This window comes from Danio aesculapii, chromosome 10, assembly GCF_903798145.1.
Source record: "Danio aesculapii chromosome 10, fDanAes4.1, whole genome shotgun sequence".
In the NCBI taxonomy this organism is placed as follows: domain Eukaryota; kingdom Metazoa; phylum Chordata; class Actinopteri; order Cypriniformes; family Danionidae; genus Danio; species Danio aesculapii.
This window is the reverse complement of record NC_079444.1, coordinates 34,297,368-34,323,138: the sequence shown is the minus strand read 5'-3', so window position 1 is coordinate 34,323,138 and position 25,771 is coordinate 34,297,368. Positions and strand designations below refer to the sequence as shown.

Genomic DNA, 25,771 nt, shown 5'->3' with positions numbered 1-25,771 from the left:
ATTATATGAGAGGCTGACTTTGTCTACAAAACAAGCGGTTCCAATTGTATTTGCAGTGTAAGTAAATATCAAAGTAAATATCAGAAATGTAAAATGTCAGAAATTTCAGAAAATGGGAGCCCTGAAAACAGAAATATCTGGTCATTGTCTATATCACTGAACAACAACGGATTTTCTGTAATTTTGCACACATGTAAAGGTTATTTTAGAAAGGAAAACTAAAACGCTCACACTTTAGTTTAATGTGGAATTTATTATATTAACAAACTATTCATTAAGATTTTTAGCTTTTAATTAACATTATGGGTTACAATAACTTAATAAATCATAATAAAGCATAAATAGTCCTCGCTTTAGGTCACAAAACTGCATGAAGTTGAGTTAATAAAGCATTTTTTAACATATAAAGCAACAATTACAATCAAAAAATTACTTTTGCTGCTTGTTCAAACTACTTATTTTAGGATGAGTTGAACTAACACAATTCTTAAGTTTTTGGGGGACAACTTAATTGTTTTATGTTCAATTCACTTAAATTTGCAAAAACGATTAAGTTAAGTAACTTAAGGCCGGCTCACACACTGTAAAAAATGCAGGGTTCCACACAATTCATTCATGTTGTCCAAACACAAATTGATTAAGCTAACTTAACACTTTTAACAAATTCATGTGGATTAAACATAAAAAAATTAAGTTGTCCCAATGAAATTTCAAGAATTGTGTTGTTTCAGCTCATTTTAAATAAGTAGTTTGAACGTTCCAAAAAATAATTTTTTTGAGTTCACTGCGATTTTTTTATAATCCTAAACGATTGTTGCATGTCAGATTGCACAAACATGGCTCCAAGATCACACTGTAAGATCTCAGCTGTCATTTAGTGAGACTGAACGACAATAAAGATGCGCCAAACATGAAAGAAAACTCCCTCGGAGTTTGACGTCACCCATCTGTGACACATTCACTATCCCGCGTTTGGAAATGATTCCTCACAGCAAACGTAAACAATCTGTAGCGGCAATTTTGCAAACAGCGTATCTCAATAATAAAACCAGGAAGAAAAAAACGTCGTATGGACTGCATCATCAGATTCTACGCTCCTATTAGTTCTTGGATTGATGCTGATCGCAGCTGTTGTCACACTGCAGGAAACTGTCTGAAATCTTCTGACACTGCCAGAACTTTATCAAAGGAAAAATCTGATCGCAACAGGCAATAAGCAGTGGTCTGTGAACATCAAACCAACGGATAAAGATCACAGATTTTAGCCTAGGATTTCAGGAATCTTTTAGGATTTCCCAAATTTGTCTCAGATGACAAAATCGTGGCTGAAATCTCACAGTGTGAGCAGGGCTTTAACCGATTTGTGTTGGAACAACATGAAGGAATTGTGTGAAAGCCTGCAATTTTTAGTGTACTTAATGGCTGAATAATAAGATATATACAGCTGAAGTCAGAATTATTAGCCCCCCATTGAATTCTTTTTTTCTTTTTAAAATATTTCCCAAATGATGTTTAACAGAGCAAGGAAATTTTCACAGTATGTCTGATAATATATTTTCTTCTGGAGAAAGTCTTATTTGTTTTATTTTGGCTAGAATAAAAGCAGATTTTAATTTTTTAAAAGCCATTTTAAGGTCAAAATTATTAGCCCCTTTAAGCTATCTATTTTTTTCGATAGTCTACAGAACAAACAATCGTTATACAATAACTTGCCTAATTACCATAACCTGCCTAGTTAAGCCTTTAAATGTCACTTTAAGCTGTTTAGAAGTGTCTTGAAATATATCTAGTCAAATATTATTTACTGTCATCATGGCAAAGATAAAATAAATCAGGTATTAGAGATGAGTTATTATAACTATTATATTTAGAAATGTGTTGAAAAAAATCTTCACCCCGTTAAACAGAAATTGGGGAAGAAAATAAACAGGGGGGCTAATAATTCAGGAGGGCTAATAATTCTGACTTCAACTGTAAATGCTAATTTGAATAGATTATAAATCAGTTACTTACTCATTCTTAAAAAAACAACAGCTACTCTTAAATAACTGCTTTATAAATAATGTAATACCTAATTTAGTATTGACAAATTTGTCATTAACAAAGTATAAAAACACAATCATTAAGCACATTATACAAGTCAAGAACACAGCATTTGTAGATATGGTTATAAACTGCTTACTAATGTATAATAACGTAGAGTTAATGCTTAACATATAATTAGAAAACTTTTTGATAATGCTTAATGAATGATTCATAGTGTGCAGTTATTATAAAGTGTTACCTAAAAATTAAATCTTGACATTTCGATCTTAAAAAAAAACCAGACATGGATGTTAAGAATTGATTTAGTATATTTGTGCATGTAAAAGCAGTTTTTAGCATTAAGTTGACCTGTGCTGGTGGGCGAATTGATCTCCTGTCGGATGCTTCTCCCTGATAGGCTGCTGGATCGGCCGATTTCCCGCTGCGGCTCCAGGATGTCCCGGTATTTGGACACCATCAGGACAGAGATGAAGTAAACCACAGCCAGAGCCAGAAACTGTGCCTGTTTACTGTCGTCCTAATGAACACAGAGCAGGGTCAGCAGTCGCTCTTCTGTCCACCTAAACATTCACCTTTCAGGTAAGCAAATATCTCACCACGTCTCTGAAGACGACGGCCCGCAGACGATTGATGTCCACGTCCTGCAGCAGACGGTCCGGGTCTTTGATGGGGGAAAGGTTACGTGGGACGTTCTGGATGACAGTCTGAGTGAGAAAGAGTCCATCAGAAATCATTAGTTTTTTGTTCCTTCAGGGTAGGGCTGCACAATATATCGTTTCAGCATCGATATCGCAATGTGTGCATCCGAAATATTAACATTACAAACTTATGCAATGTTGAGTTGAGACTATAGACGATCAGAAACCAAAGGTCAAAGCCCCCGAGATTTGTGGAGACACAGCAGAACTGAACCATAATAGAGTGAAAGTTCAAAATCTGCATGTGTTTTAAGGCCTGTTGACTATGTGAGTATTTTAAGAAAGTTATTTTAGTAGTGCATAAAGAAGTTTAATAAAGATTCAGTTGATTATTTATATGATGAAGACTATGCAATGTTACTTTACATTTGATTAGTCAATTTCTGTCCCTGAATACTGTTACTCTCTCCAGAAAACCACCAAGCTTTGTTTATTTCACTTTAATATTTGCTCCTTTGTGTTCATTATGACTCTAATTTGTTTGTTATATGCATATAATAAATTACATAAACATATATTTATATTTCATTGCCCTACAAAATCACCCCAGTCAATCTAAAGTAATGAGTTTGTAAATAGAGCTATTTAAGTCATCTGGTGAAATTATATCGCAATTTATACAGTTGAAGTCAGAATTATTAGCCCCCCTGAATTATTAGCTCCCCTGTTTATTTTTTTTCCCAATTTCTGTTTAACGGTGAGAAGACTTTATTCAACACATTTCTAAACATAATAGTTTTAATGACTTATCTCTAATAACTGATTTATTTTATCTTTGCCATGATGACAGTAAATAATATTTGACTAGATATTCTTCTAAACACTAGTATTCAGCTTAAAGTGACATTTAAACTCGGTAAATTAGGTTAACTAGGCAGGTTAGGGTAATTAGGCAAGTTGTTGTATAACGATGGTTTGTTCTGTAGACTATCGAAAAAAAAAATAGCTTAAAGGGGCTAATAATTTTAACCTTAAAATGGTTCATAAAAAATGTAAAACTACTTTTATTCTAGCTGAAATAAAACAAATAAGACTTTCTCCAGAAGAAAAAATATTATCAGATATACTGTGAAAATTTCCTTGCTCTGTTAATCATCATTTGGGAAATATTTAAAAAAAAAAAAAATTTCAAAGGGGGGCTAATAATTCTGACTTCAACTTTATATCGCAGAGAAAAAAATATCGCAATGTCAGATTTTTCCAATATCGTGCAGCCCTACTTCAGGGTTTTTCTGATACTTTTACACTTGCCATTTATTGCATTTATCCTTTATTTTTTTTCAGGAAGGTCCCATTGAGGTTAACAAAAATCTCTTCCTGCGGGTTGGCCAGGCCAAGATGACCACACACAAACATGCTTCATATGTTTCAGCCTAATTTTAAGATAATATGAAATACAAAACATTTATGTGCATTTCGGTTTATCGACCACACCAAGATAAAGTGCACAACCAGTGATTAAATGGGTCTCTTTTGACAATTTTTGATCACAATTCTGGTATATTAGTCACACTGTAAAAAATGCTTAGTTTTTGTCTTGTTTCTAGTCCAAAAATTTCAAAATTCTGAAATTAAGAAGCATTTTCTAGACAAGCAAAAAATATTGCTTTGATTTCAGACAAGAAAAGGCCAAAATTAAGTGAGTTTGTCCTTAAAACAAGCTAAATATTCGGTCATTGGACCAAGTAAAATAATCTTATTTCAGGGCAAAACTAGATTATTTATCTTACCCCATTGGCAGATTACGTTTCCTGCTTTAAGAAAAAAACATTTTAATTTGGATTTATTATTAATTTCTGAAAACAAGACATTATTTTTTGCTTGTCTAGAAAATGCTTCTTGATTTAAGAATTATTTGATAATTGGACTTGAAACAAGACAAAAACTTCAAGTAAGAAAATCTTTTTAGAAGTGCAGCGTTTCAAACTGAAGTCAAATTTAAGAGATTAAGCCTTTTTATAAACCATTATGAATGAAATTTCACAACTATACAGGGCTAAACGCTGAGGATTTTTGGCCTGATTGGGCCAATAGAAAAGGTTTACTTGCCTCATTAAAAAAATCTAATTTGTTTCTTTCATATCCACGTTTTAAATAATGTGTCAAAATTTAAGGAAAATTTAGTTATACATACACGTTTCTGTAACATAAGGATTCTTTAAAAAATTGTTAAAGTAATAAATATGTTTTTTAAATAAGTTTGAAGAATTATAATAAAGTAATTGAATGCAAATATAGTTTACCCAGGTCAGTGTGGTCAGCAAGAAGCTATAAATACATGGAGAACTTTTAAACAAATTTGATTGTGAATAAGATAATTAAATTATATTAGTAAAAAGAGTTAATAAATAAAACATTCGTTAAAAGTTTTATTGCGATGGATTGTTAGTGATTGGATGAGTGTTGGCCCACTTAGGTAGCTTTACATGGGCACAGAAAAATTAAGACCTGTTAAAAATTATTTAAGACCCACACCACCATATTTCAGTCAATTTAAGACTTTTTAAGGTCTAAAATTTTGTTCTTGAGATTTAGACTTTTTAAGACCCCGTGGATACCCTGATGAAAAAAATAATAATCTAATGTTGCAAAATAAGATGCAATTTACACATTGTAGACTTTTTAAATTATGATGTCTATTTTAACTTAAAACCTTTAGTAAATAGTGAAAATCAATTAAACACACTTTACATTAACTTTATGAATGCAATATACTGTACAAACATTTAATTTACTTGAGTCCTTAATACAGCAAACATATAGTTTTAGAATGTATTTACAGTTCATTATTTTAACTCATTTAACAAACATTTTAGAATATCGTAAAGGTCTCCATAAACCAAATCATTAAATACATTCTTCATGCAAAAGAACTTAAATACATTAATACTAAATAGTGGAGTAAGAAACATTTTATTAAATGTTACAATATAAATTGCAATTAACATACTGTATGTTCCAAAAAAACCCTGCAACTATAAATGTACATTTTAAATTTGACTTGGACTGTGTGAATACACTTTATCAACTTAATATATTTGTTCCCATTACAATCATTTCATGAATGCATTAGATACAAAGATATAATTCATAACTTTTTATTAGGCCCTAATACAGCAAATATATCGTTTTAGGATGCATACAAATTATTCTAGAAATCTTAACTCATTTAACAAACATCTTTCAATATCATATATCTTGCAGTATTTGAAATTTTAAAAATCATATTTGTAATTCATACTAAATTGTTGAGATAGAAAAACAGAAATATATAGAAATAATATATTTATAACATATATTAATATTGAGAGATATGAAGATAACAAATGTTAATAATGAGAGATATGAAGGTAACATATATTGATATTTAGAGATATGAAGATAACATATGTTAATATTGAGAGATATGAAGATAACATATATTGATATTGAGAGATATGAAGATAACAAATGTTAATATTGAGAGATATGAAGATAACATATATTGATGTTGAGAGATATGAAGATAACATATGCTAATATTGAGAGATATGAAGATAACATATGTTAATATTGAGAGATATGAAGATAACATATATTGATGTTGAGAGATATGAAGATAACATATGTTAATATTGAGAGATATGAAGATAACATATGTTAATATTGAGAGATATGAAGATAACATACGTTAATATTGAGAGATATGAAGATAACATATGTTAATATTGAGAGATATGAAGATAACATATATTGTTATATTGATGTTGGTAGTGGTATAATCATTGATACCAGGTGTAAACATTGCTTCTGATGTGTTGTGGAGACTCTGGTACATGTGGACGCTCTCTGCATGTGTATGTGTGTTTGTGTAGGTGTGTGTGTGTGTGAGTGTTTAACCTTGCTGGCGGACGCTGCGGTCTGGAGGTTCTCCTGGGTTTTGCTGATTGGCAGAGAGGTTTTACTGCCTCGGTCTCTCTGCCTCTGCCTGCACTCCAGACAGTTCCTCACTGCTACACAACACACTGACAAGAGGAAAAACATTCACTACAACACAACTAAATATCCAGAAAAATATACAGTTGAAGACAAAATTATTAGCCCCCCTGTGATCCATGTGTTTTTTCTTTTTCAAATATTTCCCAAATGATGTGTAACATAGCAAGGAGTTTTTCACAGTATTTCCTATAATATTTTTTCATCTGGAGAAAATATTATTTGTTTTATTTCGGCTGGAATAAAAGCATTTTTTTATTTTTTAAAGCCATTTTAAGGTCAATATTATTAGCCCTCTTGAGCAATATTTATTTTTGTCGATTGTCTACAGAACAAACCACCGTTATGTTTAGAAATGAGTTGAAACTATAGAATAAAATATACAGGAGGGCTAATAAAATTGTATACTGTATAAGATGCTTCATACACACCTAATCGCAGACACTGGCGCATCAGTCCGCCTGAAGACATGTTCTTCTCAGCCTCAATCTCGCTGAAGTTCAGAGAACTGGCAAACACCAGCACGTCCACCATGGCCATCAGTCTGCTGAGAAATGTGACTGCCGTCTCTGATGACATGCCTTGGGTCGCCTCCACGTTCTCTAGCTCCGTCTGTCATGCACAAATACACAATAACCCAACTCCAGAAGTTTAGAAATGCATCCTAATTCATTTTTGAAGCAAGAAAATAGGCTGCATCCAAAAATCGCCCCATTTACCCATTTAAATAGTGCACTATTGCATAAGTGAGGGAGCAGCTATTTGTGGTGGTGTCCGAAAAATAGTGGACGTTAAAGTCTGTGTGAACTGGAAGTTGCAGAGACTTTTATTTGAGTATGCTGATGTACTTCCAACTGAAACGGAATATTGAGTAGAGTCGAGACTTCCTTTTTGAACACCATTTCCTAGTAGCAAACTAATGGTGATAGGGGCAAGGCTAAGAATACTGTGGCTGAAATTGTCAAATTGACATCAGAGAAGGACCGTCAGCCAAATGCAAAAGTCAGATTCGATTGAGGATTACCAAAACAAATTTTGTTTATTTCAGTGGATTAGCAAAACAAAATGTGTGCTAGCAAAATAAAAAAATAAACATTGCAAATTTTGATTTCATACAAATTTTAAGTGCACTAAATCAATCCCAGAATGCACCACATTAACAGATGTACACTTAGCAGCAAGAGAATTCCCATAATGCACCGTTTGTGCACCAAATGAATTTTGGTATAATGAAAGTCTGACCACAAGATGGCTCTCCCAAGAAAACATATCGATGCAAGTTTCCAAAAAAAAAATTATTTAATTGTTAAATAAACATTTGTTTACATGACAGAAATCAAAATACTTTATTCCTAATAGACTGATTTAGAGTGATTTGGTAGCATATCAACTATAGTAATATATAAACAATTACTATGTTGCTGTAGTAGTAGCATTAGTAATTGCTGTAGTAGTACTATTTGGTGAAGTACAGGGATTCTCAACCGGTGGGCCTCAGCGATCCTGCAGGTGGGCCGCGAGATTAAAAGTAACTCTCAATATTATACTATAATTTTGGGATTTCATTATTTATGACATATTAAAATGATAGAAGTAATGCACTTTCTCCTGTTCCCTGATTGATTACTTCAAACTCGGCGCAAAAACAGCCTCTTGATCACGTCTGCAACTAGTACACGCAAGTCTGTTCATTCACAAACTATGTGAAAGTGAAAGTCTCTCTTTGTGTATTTCTTTGGGACTTTTTTATATATTCGCATAGTTGTCAAATGAATGTTCTGTTAGTGTTATATAACGGACACGCGCCCATACAGCAGGATCTAGCGAGGCTCAATGGTGTTTTTGCCATGGAACGTTAAATAAACTTGCATTTGAGCTTCAGACATGCTCTGGCAGAGCTGTTCACTGATCCTGTCAGCGATCTCCCAATAATATCCAGCTGCAAACTCAACCACCATCAGATTGACGCGTTTCAACAGATTTAGGGTGTTTTACTGTATTTTACATTGGTTATATTTATTAATAGTAGATATTTAATAGTAGATATTCAGTCAGTCCAGTTTAAAGCAGAAGCTTTTGCTATCTCCCTGTGGTTCTCTTTATTTCGGTGTATGTTTTTAAAAAAGATATATTAAATTATGTATGTATGTATGTATGTATGTATGTATGTATGTATGTATGTATATATGTATATATATATATATATATATATATATATATATATATATATATATATATATATATATATATATATATATATATATATATATATATATTAATAAATGTTTAAATGAGCATTTCAGAAAATGTCAGACAGGGGGGCCTTCAACACTAATCGGCAAAAAAAAAAGGGCCCCAAAGTGAAAAAGGTTGAGAACCCCTGGTGTAGTACTTGTTGATGTAATTATTATTATTATAATTTTTTTTATTATCATTATTATTATTATTGTTGTCAATGTTATTATTACTGTATTATTATTACTTTTTTATTGTCATTATTACTACTTACATCACTATCACTGTTGTTACTCCTTACCACTGATTGGTTTCTATCTTTGTTTTATTGTTTTATTTATATCTATATTATTTGCTTCATTTATTGATATTTGCGACCTATACTAATTTCTATTGTTATGCATGTATAAACATATATATATAAACATATATATATATATATATATATATATATATATATATATATATATATATATATATATATATATATATATATATAAACATATATATATAAATATATATATAAACATATATATATATATATATATATATATATATATATATATATATATATATATATATATAAACATATATATATAAACATATATATATAAACAATTACCCAGTATACAATAAGTTACAGTTTTTCAGTTCACTATAGTTAATACACTGTATCAATACACTGTGTAATAATACTATAATGCACTTTACTCTAGTGTGGTTCAAAACACTATATTATTTACTATAAATTACTATAATTTTTCATGTGGGTGACCAAGAAATTAAAAATATAATTTAATGAACTCTCTTCTGATGCACTGACTGCTTAAATTCACTCCCTCATTTTCATTCACTCTTTTAAGTGGACTATATTAGTGGACCAATGTCTGGAAAAGTGAATGAGTGAACAGTATAGGGGGCGATTTGGGATACAGCCACACACTACAAGACACAAAGTGCTCACACCAGTACACAATCATACAAGTGACGATGTGCCGACAGACAAACAACCGTGTGAAAGCGGTGAATCAATAATGCCAGGCCAACTGTACATAAAACATGCCTCTCAAACATATTTAAATACATACAGTATGACTGAAAAGCCTCATAAAGAAGCGTGTTCAAACCGGAGTGACACCCGTTTGAGTGTGAACAGGAAGTGCATCTGCAAACACGTCACCATTTTTGCAACATCAATATAAAAAGTTTGACATTTATGCTTTATAAAATGTGTGAATGTGCTTTCAAACTCTTCTAAAAGCCTCTTTTGAAAAAAGGTTGTTGATGTGAACTACTACCAGACATAAAACTCAAGGCATGGTGACGACAATTGAGCGCTTAAAATAACATAATTGATGTTGAAACCTGGAAACGTGCTTGTTGCTAGGAGACATAATAGTGGTGGATAAGAGGTCGCGCAGCAGTGCATTGTGGGTATGTATAAGGGGACCCACCTCTACCCCTGTGCCAGAGCTTCCTGGCAGGCTATTAACTTCACTGCTTTTTGCACCCTTCTGTAAGCAAGAACTTCCCTGTGTCTTTATGGCCAACACAGAGGGGAACAAATAGATTTGACATTTAATACGGACCCTTAATAATGACCAGTAGAGCTAGGGAGCTCAGCACAGCACCATGATGCATGTTAATTTACTTAGCAATTGAATATCCGTGTCTGTGAGCAGGTTTGTTGTGTATAACAGACTTTGATGATGAAACACAAACATACTGGAGGTATGATAAGCTGCTTTTATCGGATATGAGCACTTAGGCTGATCACATAGAGCTCGGAAAAGATCAAAACTGATGAAATTGCACTGAAATACTTCAATAATCTCATATTTAAAGGTGCACTCTGCTTGCTTGACACTAATTAGGAGTTCTAAAAATAAAGGAGTAAATATATATATAAATAAATATAAGTAAATACAATAAATAAAACAATATATAAAAATGTAATTAAATTTTAGAATAAAATGATAAAAAAACAATTTATTCTGAAAATTAAAAAAAATTGCAGTTATGTGTAAATTAAGTTAAAAATATATAAAAAAATACAATGAAATAAAATATTCTTCTGCAAAAGATATAAAAAAATAAAATATTCTTCTGAAAAACATAAAAATAAAATTTTTCTTAAAAAAATTATAAATAAATAAACAAATAAAAATAAATAAACAAATAAAAATAAATAAACAAATAATATATATATATATATATATATATATATATATATATATATATATATATATATATATATATATAAATACACAACAATTATGTAAATTAAAATTTTTATGATCTTTTTGCATGTTCTCTATACCAAGTCCTAGATGACTGAGATTTTGTTCAGCACACTGTAAACAATTACTGAGTGCACCTTTAATACATAATAAACCTTCTGTGATTCAATCAAATAAATGAAGACATAGTCTGAGGCTGAAAAAGATGGAAATAGCTGAAATGGATTGCATCAAATTTTTCTGATGAATATTAGTGATATTAGTGAAATGCAACATCACAAAAAAATAACAAGATGGTGACCGTCAGAGAAGAACAAATAAAGTGGAACTTACAGGGTTTGCGCTAACCTTAGAACTCTGTACATGCAAAAGAAACAAACAAAAAGACAAAGAAGACAGAAGAAACAGAGAGAGAATTAAAGGGAAGGGGAAGCAAGGAATTAGAGAAACAATACAGACTACAAAAAGCAGCACGAAAAGAGGGTTAATAAACAACCGAGTCGGTAAATTCAAGGAAAAAGCTATAAAATGTTTAAAAGGTTAGGTTGCTGGTAAAATGTCAAACAACAAAGGAGAAGAAAGCAAAGAAAGCAGTAAAATTAGAGATTGGGTTCATATTTAAGGTATTGCACAAGTAGAGCTCCAACAGAGAATGAAATTTGCCATCAGCAGCACTCGAGGATGTTTCTGTCTGTAGGCAAAACTGATCTGGAGTCAGCACTCCTACGTTTGAAATGTGTCCCGATGCTGACACTTCATCAGTATAGGACGAGATATGCGTTGTTGACAACATTTATAATATTTAGCGATATTCACTACAACAGAAACAACCTTTTCTTTTAGAAAAACTCAGTTGAAGTCAAAATTATTAGCCCTCCTGTGAATTTTTCCCAAAATATTTCACCAATTGATGTTTAACAGAGCAAGTAATTTTTCCCAGTATTTCTAATTTTTTTTTTCTTCTGGAGAAAGTCTTTTTGTTTTATTTCAGCTAGAATAAAAGCAGTTTTTAATTTTTTAAAAAACATTTAAAGGTCAATATCATTAGCTCCCTTAAGCTATATTTTATTCAATCCTCTATAGAACAAACCATTGTTATACAATGACTTGCCTAATTACCCTAACTTGCTCAATCATCCTAGTTAAGCCTTTAAATGTCACTTTAAGCTGAATAGCATCTTGAAAAAATATCTAGTAAAATAGTATGTACTGTCATATGGCAAAAATAAAAGAAATCAGTAATTAGAAATTAGTTAATCAAACATATGTTTAGAAATGTGTTGAAAATATATTATTTCCGTTAAGCATAAAATATACAGGGGTAATAATTTTGACTTCAACTTTAGCTTCCAGCTGCACCCCAAAAATAAAAATATCCCCTAAAAAGTGGTTTTATGATTGAAGGATGTTGTACTGGTGTGGACGTCCACTAGGGGGCGCTCGTGTGCCACTTACAGACGGCGAGGTGGCAGCAGAGAGCAAGGGCAGGATCCCACCACAGGCTATGATGATGTTATCAACCATCTGAGAAATAAGGTGGATGGTGTTGTGGACAAATATAATGTTCTCGTTACTGTTTACGAAGTCCATGACTGATTTCGTCGAGTGGCTGAGAGAGAGAAAGAAGAGAAAAAAAAGACAATAGTGAAGACTTATGTAAAAAGTACAGCACAGTATATAACATGTTCATCTTACTGTCAAGAAACACTAAAGAAGTTACAGACAATTGTGCTGTAAGATGGTTGTTGGTTCTGGAACAACATTCACTTGAGATTTTATGAAATGGGCAAATAGTAGGGTTGGGGTTGAAGATTGGGGTTTTATGGCTCGTTTCCCCTGACTAGTACAGAACGGTACGGTTCGGGTCCGTACGGGTCACCTATATTAGGCTTGCGTTTCCACTACCAAGGGTACCCTTTTAGTGGGTGTGGTGTATGACAGAAAGTTTCAGTCGACGTCATTTTCGCTCGAGGAAATGTCTACAGTTTAGCTGTACAGGACGCTCACATATCATATGAAAAGCACTTCTCACAAAACAGATGCTTTATACACATAAATACTTCTGTATAAAAGTTTATTACTAACTTTTATTACTTACTGCAGATCAATGACAGTGCGAAACTGTAACGTCTGTAATTATATTAAATAAATAAGTAAATGCAACATATATAAACACATTCAGACCCTGCTGAAAAAACAGCTTAAACCAGCCTAGGCTGGATGGCTGGTTTTAGCTGGTTGACCAGCCTAGTTTTAGAGGAGTTTTGGCCATTTCCAGGCTGGTTTCCAGCCATTTCCAGCCTGGTCTTAGCTGGTCAGCTTGACCAGCCTAGCCAGGCTGGGAGCCCATCCAAAACCAGCTATGTCCAGCTTAAACCAGGCTGGTTTTAGCTGATCATTTTCCAGCCTGGAAGTGGCCAAAACCCCTCTAAAACCAGGCTGGTCAACCAGATAAAACCAGCCAACCAGCCTAGGCTGGTTTAAGCTGGATTTTTCAACAGGGGACCCTTACCGTCCCCCATATGTTACCAATTACAGAAAAACTATACACAGCATACATTTAGTGCTTATTTAGGTTCAAAAACACAACACGGCAACACGAAATTTAGCCTACAGTCAGTGTAAACCTCTCATCTGTATCTGTAATCTTGAGCAGCACATGTAGCCTCTGTTAGAGAACAATTCCATCATTCTGAGTTCATATTAGTCCAAAAGGTGATAATAACAATAATTAAACAAGGCAGTTTGTTCACGTTAGCTTAAAAAATAATGTGCTCCTTTTTTCCGTCTCCTCCCTTGTTTTTTTCGCGCTTCACTCTCGCGTTTGTGAGTGTCTGACAGCATCGGGTTTCAAAAGCACATCAATAATCAAGCGCATGTTATCATCAGCTCAAGAAGTTTGTTATTTCCGATATAGACGCGCGCGCGAGCGCAAGCAAGAAAGCGAAACCGCTCGCGCCTCAGACTGGCTCATAAAAAAACTACGGGGCACAGGGTAAATCTGCTCTTCTTTTTGGCTTTGTGGCTGTTCACCATGACGACGACAAGGTTTGTTTGAGCCCGGGTCGACCATGGCTCGTTATTGTAATGTCTCGGCTCGTCGGCTGTGCATGTATTTCAAACATGGCGGGTTTTTTGTTTTCATTCTGGCTTGTTGCGTAAGCGAATGACGCGTCTCTGTAAACCAATAGCGTTCAGCTGCGCGTCTAGCTCCACATTTTGGTACCCTTTCTCGTGTTTGGTACCTTTTCGAAAAGGTGCCGAAAAAGTGGCACGGTACGGTTTGGTTCGGTATGCCTTTTGACAGTGGAAACGGCCATAAAAGCGTACCAAACCGAACCGTACCACTCAGTGGTTAAAGGACCAACACCAAATTTCTCAGTTGGACATTACACTCAAATTAATTTGCTGCTTGTTAAAACTACGTATGGAAAATAAGCATAAACAACATAATTGTTGAGATTTTTTAACTTAATTGTTTTATATTCAATTCACGTCAGTTAGCAAAAACATTTTAGTTAACTTAATCGATTTGTGTTTTTCTGTTGTGTGTGTGTACACTTCAAAAAACTAGTTTGCTGCTTGTTTAAAATCATTCATCATTCATTTATTTTCTCTTCGGCATAGTCCCTTTATTTATCAGGGGTCGCCACAGTGGAATGAACTGCCAACTTATGCAGCATGTTTTAAGCAGCGGATGCTCTTCCAGCCACAACCCAACACTGGGAAACACACATACACTTTTGCATTTACACACATACACTAAGGCCAATTTAGCTTATTCAATTTAGCTATACCGCATGTCTTTGGACTGTGGGGCAAACCGGAGCACCCGGAGGAAACCCACACCAACATGGGGAGAACATGCAAACTCCATACAGAAAAGCCAACTAACCCAGTCAGGGCTCGAACCAGTTACCTACTTGCTGTGAGGCAATCTGCTTGTTTAAACTACTTATGGAAAAATTTTGGGACAACCTATTTTTTTATGTTCAATCCACTTCAATTGGTTAAGTTAACTTAATTGATTTGTGTTGGGACAACCTGAATGACCTGTGTGGAACCCTGCATTTTTTATCGTGTAGACCAGACAGAATTTGAGGACATGTTTTGCTATTTCTGTGCAGAATTATGTACAAAATCTGTGGATTTATACAGAATGATTGTAACAGTTTAGTAACTAAAAACTTAACACATAAAGAGAAAACAATGTAAATAAGTAAAAAAAAAAAATTATATATATATATGAAAATGTGAATGATTTTTTCATTTTGTTCAGCAAATTGTATATAAAATAAAATAAAATAAAATATTCTTCTGAAAAAATATATATTTATAAATATATTTGCTATTTCTGCAGAGAATTATGTACAAAATCTGTGGATGTATGTGGAATGATTTTGAAAGAATAGAAACTAAAAAAAATTTATATGAAAATAAAATGACAATGTAAATAAGTAAAAAATAAATAAATAAATAATAAAAAATGTAAAAAAAAAAAATGTAAATATACATTATATGTAAAAGAAAATGTGAATGATTTTGCATGATCTCTCTATCAAGGGATTTTGTTCAGCACAAAATAAAATAAAATAAAAAAACATTCTTCTAAAAAATATAAAAAAAAAACGTCTGAGGACTATTTCTGTGCAGAATTACGTACAAAATCTGTGGATTTACGCGGAATAATTTTGAGAGTATAGAAGTATATAAAAGTATAGAGAGTATAGAGTATATAAAAAAGGTTTAAATTTTAAGGTTTACAATGCATATCCAATTAGAAAAACTTATTTGGTAAAGTCTCTCATTAAATAGATCTACTAAAGACAGATAATCTTACTTTACAAACTGTATCGTGCATTTATCATATGATCATGTGCATATTATTTAATAATATTTCTGAAATTAATACAAAAACTGATAAATATATATTTACACACATATTCCATGTGGGCATAGTCAATAAAGGGCTTTTTAACCAACAGTATCAGTAAATTACTTTTTAAAAAACATTGTAATCTTGAAAGTAGATGTATGCAGGTTTAATATAAATGCCTTAATGTAAACAAATGTGCTTATTGCTGCATGTTTTATTTATATGATTTGGTTTTGTGGAATATATTTTAAAAAGTTTAGATTTTAATTTTGTTGTTGTTTTGATGTAATTTCTGCTATAATTCAACATTGGTATAACTGTGCAGGAGTTTAAACCTTAAACCTTATTTCTGAAGGCCACAAAGCCTCATACCTCCTCCACATGTGCACATCGCTTTCCAGGGCAAATAATAAGTCGGTGAGAAGGCGCTGGTGCATGGGCGACCACTTAAATTCTGGGATACGGAACATGGTAGTGCGAGGGCCTGGGCTGAACTGCCGCCGTTGTTCTTCAGTCATCGGCATTCCCCGGAAACCCAGATCCACACGTAGGTCTCTCTCCATCTGACCTGACATACGGCCATGAAGAGCCTGCAGGAAAGCACTAATTCAATCATGTGTTTTCTCACATTCATGCTGTTACAAATCTTAAGTGTAACGAGATGTTTTGAAGAATTTGAGTTCAATTCAATTCAAGTTTATTTGTATATTGCTTAAGTAAAGATTTAACTAGTACATAACCTAGTGTTAACCAAGACAGTAAAGAGCTAACTAGTACATAACCTAATGTTAACTAAAACAGTAAAGGGATAACAAGTACATAACCTAATGTTAACCAAGGCAGTAAAGGGATTACTAGTACATAACATAGTGTTAACCAAGACAGTAAAGAGCTAACTAGTACATAACCGAATGTTAACTAAAACAGTAAAGGGATAACAAGTACATAACCTAATGTTAACCAAGGCAGTAAAGGGATAACTAGTACATAACATAGTGTTAACCAAGACAGTAAAGGGATAACTAGTACATAACCTACTGTTAACCAAGACAGTAAAGATCTAACTAGTACATAACCTAGTGTTAACCAAGACAGTAAAGGGATAATAGGTACATAGATTAATGTTAACCAAGACAGTAAAGATCTAATTAGTACATGACCTAGTGTTAACCAAAACAGCAAAGATCTAACTAGTACATAACCTAGTGTTAACCAAGACAGTAAAGATCTAACTAGTACATAACCTAGTGTTAACCAAGACAGTAAAGATCTAACTAGTACATAACCTAGTGTTAACCAAAACAGCAAAGATCTAACTAGTACATAACCTAGTGTTAACCAAGACAGTAAAGATCTAACTAGTACATAACCTAGTGTTAACCAAAACAGCAAAGATCTAACTAGTACATAACCTAGTGTTAACAAAGACAGCAAAGATCTAACTAGTACATAACCTAGTGTTAACCAAGACAGTTAAGGGATAACTAGTAGATCAACAACACATAACCAAGTATTACCATTGATTAGCAAACCAGAAGAAGAATAAAATCAATCAATGAGATAATAAGTGATTCGCACCTGTGTAGTGGCCGTGGTCTGAATCTTCTTCATTTCTTTGTCTTTTCCATCATCGGATCTCTCTGTGTCTGAAGTGGTGCTGGCTGCGTCCCCTGAGCTCTTTCCAGCCCTGGTGTCCCCAGACTCCTGCTCCAAGCACTCTGCCGTCCGGGCCGCAGCTTGAGCCTCGGCCTCTGCCAGCGTGCTGATGTCTGCCAAGGAGCTCTGCAACTTAAACCCATCATCCTCTGCTAGGCCACTTGGGGTTTGCACCAGGTCTGAACCACAAGAAGTCATGTGGGCCAGCAGACTGAGGTCGTCACTGGCACTTGAAGTGTGTGGCGTTGTTGAGCAAGGGGGCTGATCGGGACTGGGTAGCACCAGAGGCTCTGTTGATGCCAGCGAGGGAAGCAGCTTCTCATCCACCTTTGGGAACAGGAAGCCATTGTTGCTGGGAACACTGTCCTTCTCATCTGCAAGGGTTATTAGAGGACCCATGTTCCCGTCATCTTCAGTCAAACCCACCACGACACTTTCCTCCTCTTTGGGGACAAGGCTCCCATTGAGCTTGTGAACTGCAGCACAGTAGGCGCTGTCTAAAAGAGAGTCTACTTCCACCAGGGGTCCGTTCTCCATCCCTCCCCCTCCTCCGAGAACCTCCGGGGACAGATCCAGATCATCTAATTTAACCTCAGTGGCCTCCACCTTCTCTGCTTTTATGTCCACCAGCAGGTCGTGGACTTCTACGCGAACCCCTGAGGCTGAACTTTCGGCTTCGCTCTCCGGGCCTTTGGCTTCAGCTAGTAGGATTCGAGAGTCTGCGTTCTCTCCGTAGTCCACTTCGCTCTCTGGTGTCTGCGTCTGAGATGTGTCGTCAATCTCGCGGATCTCAAGGTTTCCATTGACCGAGGTGGGTTGAGCAGAAAGGCCAGATATTGTGCTGACGGAGCCTTTCTTCCCTTTCTTGATGTTCTCCTCTTCTTGTCGTTGGTATTCCTCATACATCTTTGCCAGGTATTCCTTGTGCGCCTCGTAGGTCACCTAAAGGGGTCAAGATCAGGTGTAGTAGCGTTGTGAATCTACTTTAGTCTTGGTCTACTTTCCGAGCAGATTGTACATCTCATCATCTGCACCCTTAGGCTATACACACTTTTATTACAAAAATTCCATGACTTTTTCAAGACTTTAAAGCAGGGGTCTCAAAATCAAATTGGCGGGGGCCATATCAGTGATCGACAATTCATAGGAGGGCCATTTTAGCATTCAAGCACAAGAAAAAAGTGGAAACCTGATGTAATTGATGCACTCAGACATTCCTCCCCAGAGTACATGCAGTCAAAGCTCCTTCTTTTTGTTTGTTGTTGTATATATTGAAGGGGTAGTATAAATTGCTATGAAAATACTATAATTTAATAATAGGCATAATAAAAATTATTATTGTGTCCCAATCCATTGTTGCCTAACCAAAAGTTTAACAGATAGCGTAGGACAGCAGAAAGCAGACTGGGTAACTTTAGTGACTTTACTGGCAATTGTTCTTCTCAATATCTTTTTTTTTTTTTGTAAAACTACAACAACGACGGTGAGATTATGTATATATTCACATTTACTTTAACACCAGCAGTACAACTTTACTAATGCACATTTGTTGTACAAATCCTAATAAGCATATGAGGAAAATCTAGTAAACGAGACCATTTGAATAGAATATTAGCAAAATGATCATATTTACACCACCAGCATAACATGAAGAGGTGTTTATACAACAAAATACAGGTGGTATAAAACATTATAGTCAAATGACTCTTGAATATTTACAAAAATAGAGCTTTAGTAAAAATAGAGCACTTAAGGACATATATTTAACCTTTAACTCAGCCCCAGAAATAATCTGCATGTGTGTTGCTCTCACCCGCACACTGAGAGAAACAGAAAGTAACCCTGATATATAGTACATTACTTTAAATGTCCAGTAGGTGGGGGGTCAAAACCACAAGTGGCTATATGCGGCTGCACAACAATGATACTGATTCAAAAATATATGTTTTGGGGGCCGAATCTTGTTATATTTTGACGTCAGTTGCGGGATGGAGGGAGGAAGTTTGAAGGGAAGGCCGGCAGTTTGAGACCCCTGCTTTTAAGTAAATTTGAAGGTCTATGTATACATGGTAAATAAAGAAAAACAACGCAAGTTCAAATTTATTACACCATTTCATAAAACATGCAACAATCTATTTAGTTCCAATTTATTTTTATATCCATGTCAAATTTACTTAGATAATGCTTGCACTAGTAACGTGAAAGTATGTGATGGGCCATGGACAGAAAAGAAGTAAAGACAACCTACAGTTGAAGTCAGAATTATTAGCCCCTCTTTAATTTTTTTTTCTTTTTAAAATATTTCCCAAATTATGTTTAACAGAGCAAGGAAATTTTCACAGTATGTCAGATTTTTTCTTCAGGAGTTTTATTATTTGTTTTATTTCAGCTAGAATAAAAGTTTTTTAAAAATGCACTCAGCAAGTATTTTAAAAAACATTTTAAGGTCAATATTATTAGCCCCTTTAAGCTGTATATTTTTTCGATAGTCTACAGAAAAAACCCTCATTATACAATAACTTGCCTAATTACCCTAACCTGCCTAGTTAACCTTAACCTAGTTAAGCCTTTAAATGTCACTTTAAGCTGTATAAAAGTGTCTTGAAAAAATATCTAATCAAATATTATTTACTGTCATCATGACAAAGATAAAATAAATCAGTTATTAGAAATGAGTTATTAAAACTGTTATGTTCAGAAATGTGTTGAAAAATCTTCTCTCCATTAAAATGAAATTGGAGAAAAAATAAACAGGGGGGCTAATAATTCAGGGGGACTAATAATTCTGACTTCAACTGTATATTCAAGTACACAGATATTTGTTAACCTCCTAGGGCTTGAGTGTGTACATATGTGGACAGCACATTTTATCTCTTAAGTGGCAATTTAAAATACTTTGAATGTTTTATATTTTGTTACAGACATACAGTGTCATCCTGCAACTGTTTTGCAGCATATGAAGAGTCCCAAACAGTATTTTTAACTGTCCAAAATTGGAAAAAAATTTAGTTTTTACTCTCTGAAAGTCAAAGCAAGTAAAAAAATGTCAATGTTATTTATGCATTAAAAAACATTCAGTTAAAAATGTTTTATGTAGATTCGGACCACGAGTCCACATTTATGGACATAATTTTTCATCAAAAGAGGATACTTAGTTTTTTATTCTAATTAGGTTCCAATAAGCCCAAATAGCAAAGAGAAATAAAAATGCATGTTAAAAACACCTTGAGCCTTAAGAGGTTATACAAGCTTCATATTTTTTCAAAACCTTTTCAGGCCTGGAAAATGCCATCTCAAAAACTCCAGGACTTTTCCAGGTTTTTCATGTCTTTATGAACTCTGCACGACAATGTTTTCAGCCAAAAGTGGGAAACGTTTTAAGCGTTTTGCCTGTTTTTTTTGCACAATAGCAGCCTTTTTGCAACTGAAAACATCATTAATCTGAAAACTGCTTTCATGCCGCCATTGTCGTGTTCATGTAAACACCAGAAAATGATTATGTCGTTCATGTGTATAGTACATCTTTACGGTAGTCTAACTTAAAGACATGCCCAAACAAACACACAACAATGGCATAGTATGTGGTAGTGTTGTTGTTGCTCAAGTGTTTACTAACACTTAATCATTAAAAGTGTGGGGATTTACTTCCCATTACAACTAACAGTGGAGACGCATCTTAAGGCTGATTTATACTTCTGCGTCAAGTGATCGGCGTGACCCACAGGGCATGCCTTGCATGTAGCCGTGCATTTATACTTCTGCGTGTTGTTTGTGTTGCTCTGCAATTACACTTCCGAAATGCTAGCCGGCAGTAGGCTTTTATGTTCTTCCATGTCAAGTTTCTTCGCAGTTGTTTAGTTTTTTCTGAATGCTACCTTAATGTACATAAAGCTAAAACTCAGTCATTCAGAGGCGGCAACTGACGGACATGCAATAACTTTAATCATAAAGTAAACACAAAGTTTCCATCTGGTGCTCCTTCACGGGACTTGACACTTGTAAACACTGTCAGCGTCAGTGCGACCACATGCGACCACATGAAGGCTGCGCCGAACCATACAAGTGCACATGATAGTATAAAATCAGCCTTTACACATATGCCAAACTATACATAGACGCAACAGGTCATTACTTCCCTACAGGTACTGTTTACTTATAATGTGACTATACCAATTACTGGCCTGGCAAATGTCATACAGCGTTTTCAGTCATTTTCACAGACGTGTAAATGCGGATCGTTTTAAAAACATTGTCATGTAAATGTGCAACTTCTTTTGAAATTGAAGGGAAAAACTTTTCCGTTATTGCTAAACGTAGCACTAGATGGATTCAATCATATCATTTCAACTCTTAATCCAATTAAGCAAAAATAGCTGATCTGTGCTTAACTGAAATCAGAAGAATATTCCAGTTAACATGACCTAAAGGCAGGCCATAGTGTTTTAATGCAGACGGTAAAAATAACAACCGTTCCATTCCTCCTCCACAGACAAGAAATGCATTACAACCATTAAATGCCAGCTTACAAAACTAAATATACCAAAGAAAATGGGCTAAGAGCTACAGATTGGCTTGCTCTAACCTTGGAGTGGGCGATGGAGAGTGTGTCCACCCACACGCGCCAGCCTCCCCACTCGTACTTGATGGCGTGGTAGAGCAGGATACGGAATATGTTGTAGACCATTTCGGTGATCTTCTGCTCCTCCGGGTTCTTTGGGTTAATGTAGCCCAGAGAGAACATCCAGTCCTGCCACACCGAACACTGCAGCAGACACCTACACACACACATTACAATGACACCATGATGCCAATTTGGATAGACTAACGACTAATTATTCACTCAAGCAGAATTAACTGAGGTAAAAGCGTTGAATGTTTATGCAAAGGAGCAAAAATCAAAACCTGGGGGTATCCTTTTGGAGAAATTATTCTCCCCTGGGATGAAAGTGGGTCGTGTTTGAATCAAAGGGGGTACTGAATATTAATGAAAGGAGACTTTATCAGAACAGAATAAAAGAGCAGGGGCTTAAATCCCCCTGGCACCCTGCCCCATGCATGTCACTGTTACAATACAGTCATGTTTGTGACCCCTGCTGGCAAACTGAGTCGGAATTCACACAGGCTAATTACAAGCTACAGGCAAAACAAGTCAAATACATCTACTATGGACAAATTTAAGGTTTTCACAAAAATTTGTTCATTAAGCTCTCATCTAATGATCCAAATATCAATTGCACATCTAAAATGATCTTTTTTTGTATGTTTTTGAGAGATGTACTACATTTTTGGCAGTAAATTTGAGGTTTTCACAAAAATTTGTTCATTAAGCTCTCATCTAATGATCCAAATGCTCCAAATATCAATTGCACATCTAAAATTATCTTTTTTGTATAAGAGATGTACTATTTTTAAGGGGTAAATTTGAGGTTTTCACAAAAAATTGTTAATTAAACTCTTATCTAATGCTTCAAATATTAATTGCACATCTAAAATGATCTTTTTTTGTCTGTTTTTTGAGAGATGTACTGCTTTTTTGATGGGCTTAATTTGAGGTTTTCATAAAATTGTGTTAATTAAGCTCTTATCTAATGCTCCAAATATCAATTACACATCTAAAATGATCTTTTTTTTTATGTTTTTTGAGGAATGTACTGCTTCTTTGGGGGTAAATTTGAGGTTAACTAAGCCCTCATCTAATGAATCAAATACTCCAAATATCAATCGCACATCTAGAATGATCTTTTTCGTCTGTTTTTTGAGAGATGTACTACTTTTTTAGTGTGTAAATTTGAGGTTTTCACAAAAATTAGTTAACTAAACCCTCATCTAATGCTACACATGCTCCAAATATCAATTACACATCTAAATTTATCTTTTTGGTATGTTTTTTTAAGAATGAATTACTTTTTTAGTGCGTAAATTTGAAGTTTTCACAAAAACTAGTTCATTAAGCTCTAGTCTAATGATTCAGATGCTCCAAATATCAATTACACATCTAAAGTGATCTTTTTTTAAGAGATGCACTACTTTGGGGGTGGGGGGGGGGGGGTTAATTTGAGTTAAAGTGGTGATAACAATTCCTTCACGAATCTGAAGAAAAATAACAGTAAACTGTATAAAACATGAACCGCATTTCTGTTACAGACATTAAAATAAGATGTACTGAGGTACAATTATTTTTTATTTGGATTTAAACTCTGAAATCTCTATGGTAAATATGTCAGTCAAAATGTAGGGTCAAAATCGTTACAAAAGTAAATCGCTTTGTTTGAACTGGTATACATTCTTAAATCTTTGCTTGGTGATTTCATTTTTGGATTTTCGTTTTTCTCTTGATTGTTTCGACTTTGTTTCGACATCCAGTGGGTGGCATGGACATTTTTTGTCCAACAAGTCACAATTTAATAACACTACATGTAATCTAATACAAAATGCAAAAATTAACACCCATTTCGTTAATTTTCTTTCGGCTTAGTCACTTATTTATCAGGAATCGCCACAGCAGAATGAACCACTAACGTACTAAATATTAATGAAAGGAGACTTTATCAGAACAGAATAAAAGAGCAGGGGCTTAAATCTTTTTTTAACGATTCCGGCATATGCTTTGCACAGCGTATGCCACTCAAGCCGCAAACCAGTACTGGGAAAAAAACCATTTCAAATCATTTTAATTCCTGAACTGTAATAAGCTATCTCACATGACCTAATTATGTCTATGTTTAATTCATTTATGTAATGACCTTGAAATCCCTCACAAATCAGACGTAACAGAATTACACAAAAAACAAACAGCAAGTCTTAAGCGAGCAGTTTCTGATTGCTGGAACTCAGATTTCCGACATGTCTGAATGCTGGGCTTGTTATGGAATACAGAAGCAAGCAGTCCCACTTCACCACTGCTAAAATATGCATTGTGATTTTGGTATGCAGTTGTAACCATGGCAGCAGCTGACTAAGTGGGCTTGGGTGCAGGATGGTGCGCCGTGAGCTTGTTTAGGATGCACACACACAAACACACATGGTTTGATATCATTTTGAGGACATCCCCTAGAAATAAGGATTTTATACTGTACAAACTGTATATTCTGTCCTCTTGCCTAAAACCTACCTCTAAACCCAACTCTTACAGGAAACATGAGTTATTATTTTTACTTGATTTATGATTACCCAAGTCCTCATAAATCTGTATGCCTTTAGGTTTAAGTCCCGACCAGGATATAAAAACAAGAACACACAGAAACACACACACACCAAGCTTGTTAATGAGCACATCAGGCTAACCTGAGTGCAACAGGTCAGGTTTAGCCTCTCCAGGAGTCCATGAAAGGGAACAATGCAGCCAGAATGCCACTTCAAATCTTCATTTGTTAGTGCATTAATTATGACGCTAATTGGTTTAATTGGATGGAGCGTGTTTCCTACCGAGAGGGAGACGCTAAATGCTTTTGATGTTTGCATACAGCTTGCATGTGCAAAAACATTGTAGTCCCTATGCTTGGCTTTCTGTGGGAACGTCTCGACATAAAAGGGAATTAGTATGGCAGTGTGTTTGCAATTGGAATTTTGTCGGGTATTTATATATACTGTAGAGTTAAAGTCAGAATTATTAGCTCTCCTGAATTATTAGCAACTCTATGTTTTTTCCCCAATTTCTGTTTACCAGAAAGAAGATTTTTTTTTCCAACACATTACTTAAATAGTTTTAATGACTCATCTCTAATAACTGATTTATTTTATATTTTAAATTTATTTTATATTTATTTTAAAAATATTTTATAATTTCAAGATAAAGTGCAATTTAAAGGCTTAACTAGATTAATTAGGCAAGTCATTGTCTAACAATAATTATTGTATAATAATATTGACAAATGTTAAAAAAAAACAAAAAGAAAAAACTGAGGTACCTCGCTTAAATGATCTAAGAAGATTTGGCAGATCCTGGATCTTTTAATCTTGATAACTGATCTCTGGCTAATTTGGTTCTTCAAAGTAATTCGCGAATCAGATTAAAATGTGTGGATGAACTGATCTGAGATCGCTGC

At 34.4% G+C, this 25,771-nt stretch overlaps 1 protein-coding gene across 12 annotated transcripts in view; it reads right to left on the bottom strand.

Moving 5' to 3' along the window:
- The window catches only part of nbeaa (neurobeachin a), a 299,982-nt gene that overhangs the window by 63,058 nt on the left and 211,153 nt on the right, over positions 1 to 25,771 (bottom strand). For 7 of the 12 annotated variants that reach the window (XM_056467441.1, XM_056467443.1, XM_056467442.1 and 4 more), the window contains exons 21-29: positions 22,309 to 22,501; positions 17,649 to 18,668; positions 16,443 to 16,660; positions 12,650 to 12,803; positions 11,528 to 11,551; positions 7,151 to 7,331; positions 6,624 to 6,748; positions 2,643 to 2,750; positions 2,395 to 2,563 (exon numbers count right to left, since the gene is read on the bottom strand). In XM_056467441.1, coding sequence (XP_056323416.1) covers positions 2,395 to 2,563; positions 2,643 to 2,750; positions 6,624 to 6,748; positions 7,151 to 7,331; positions 11,528 to 11,551; positions 12,650 to 12,803; positions 16,443 to 16,660; positions 17,649 to 18,668; positions 22,309 to 22,501 — 2,192 coding nt within the window. Of the gene's footprint in view, positions 1 to 2,394; positions 2,564 to 2,642; positions 2,751 to 6,623; positions 6,749 to 7,150; positions 7,332 to 10,408; positions 10,493 to 11,527; positions 11,552 to 12,649; positions 12,804 to 16,442; positions 16,661 to 17,648; positions 18,669 to 22,308; positions 22,502 to 25,771 lie in introns of all 12 variants that reach the window. The other 5 variants (XM_056467444.1, XM_056467452.1, XM_056467453.1 and 2 more) reach the window with 2 other exon arrangements.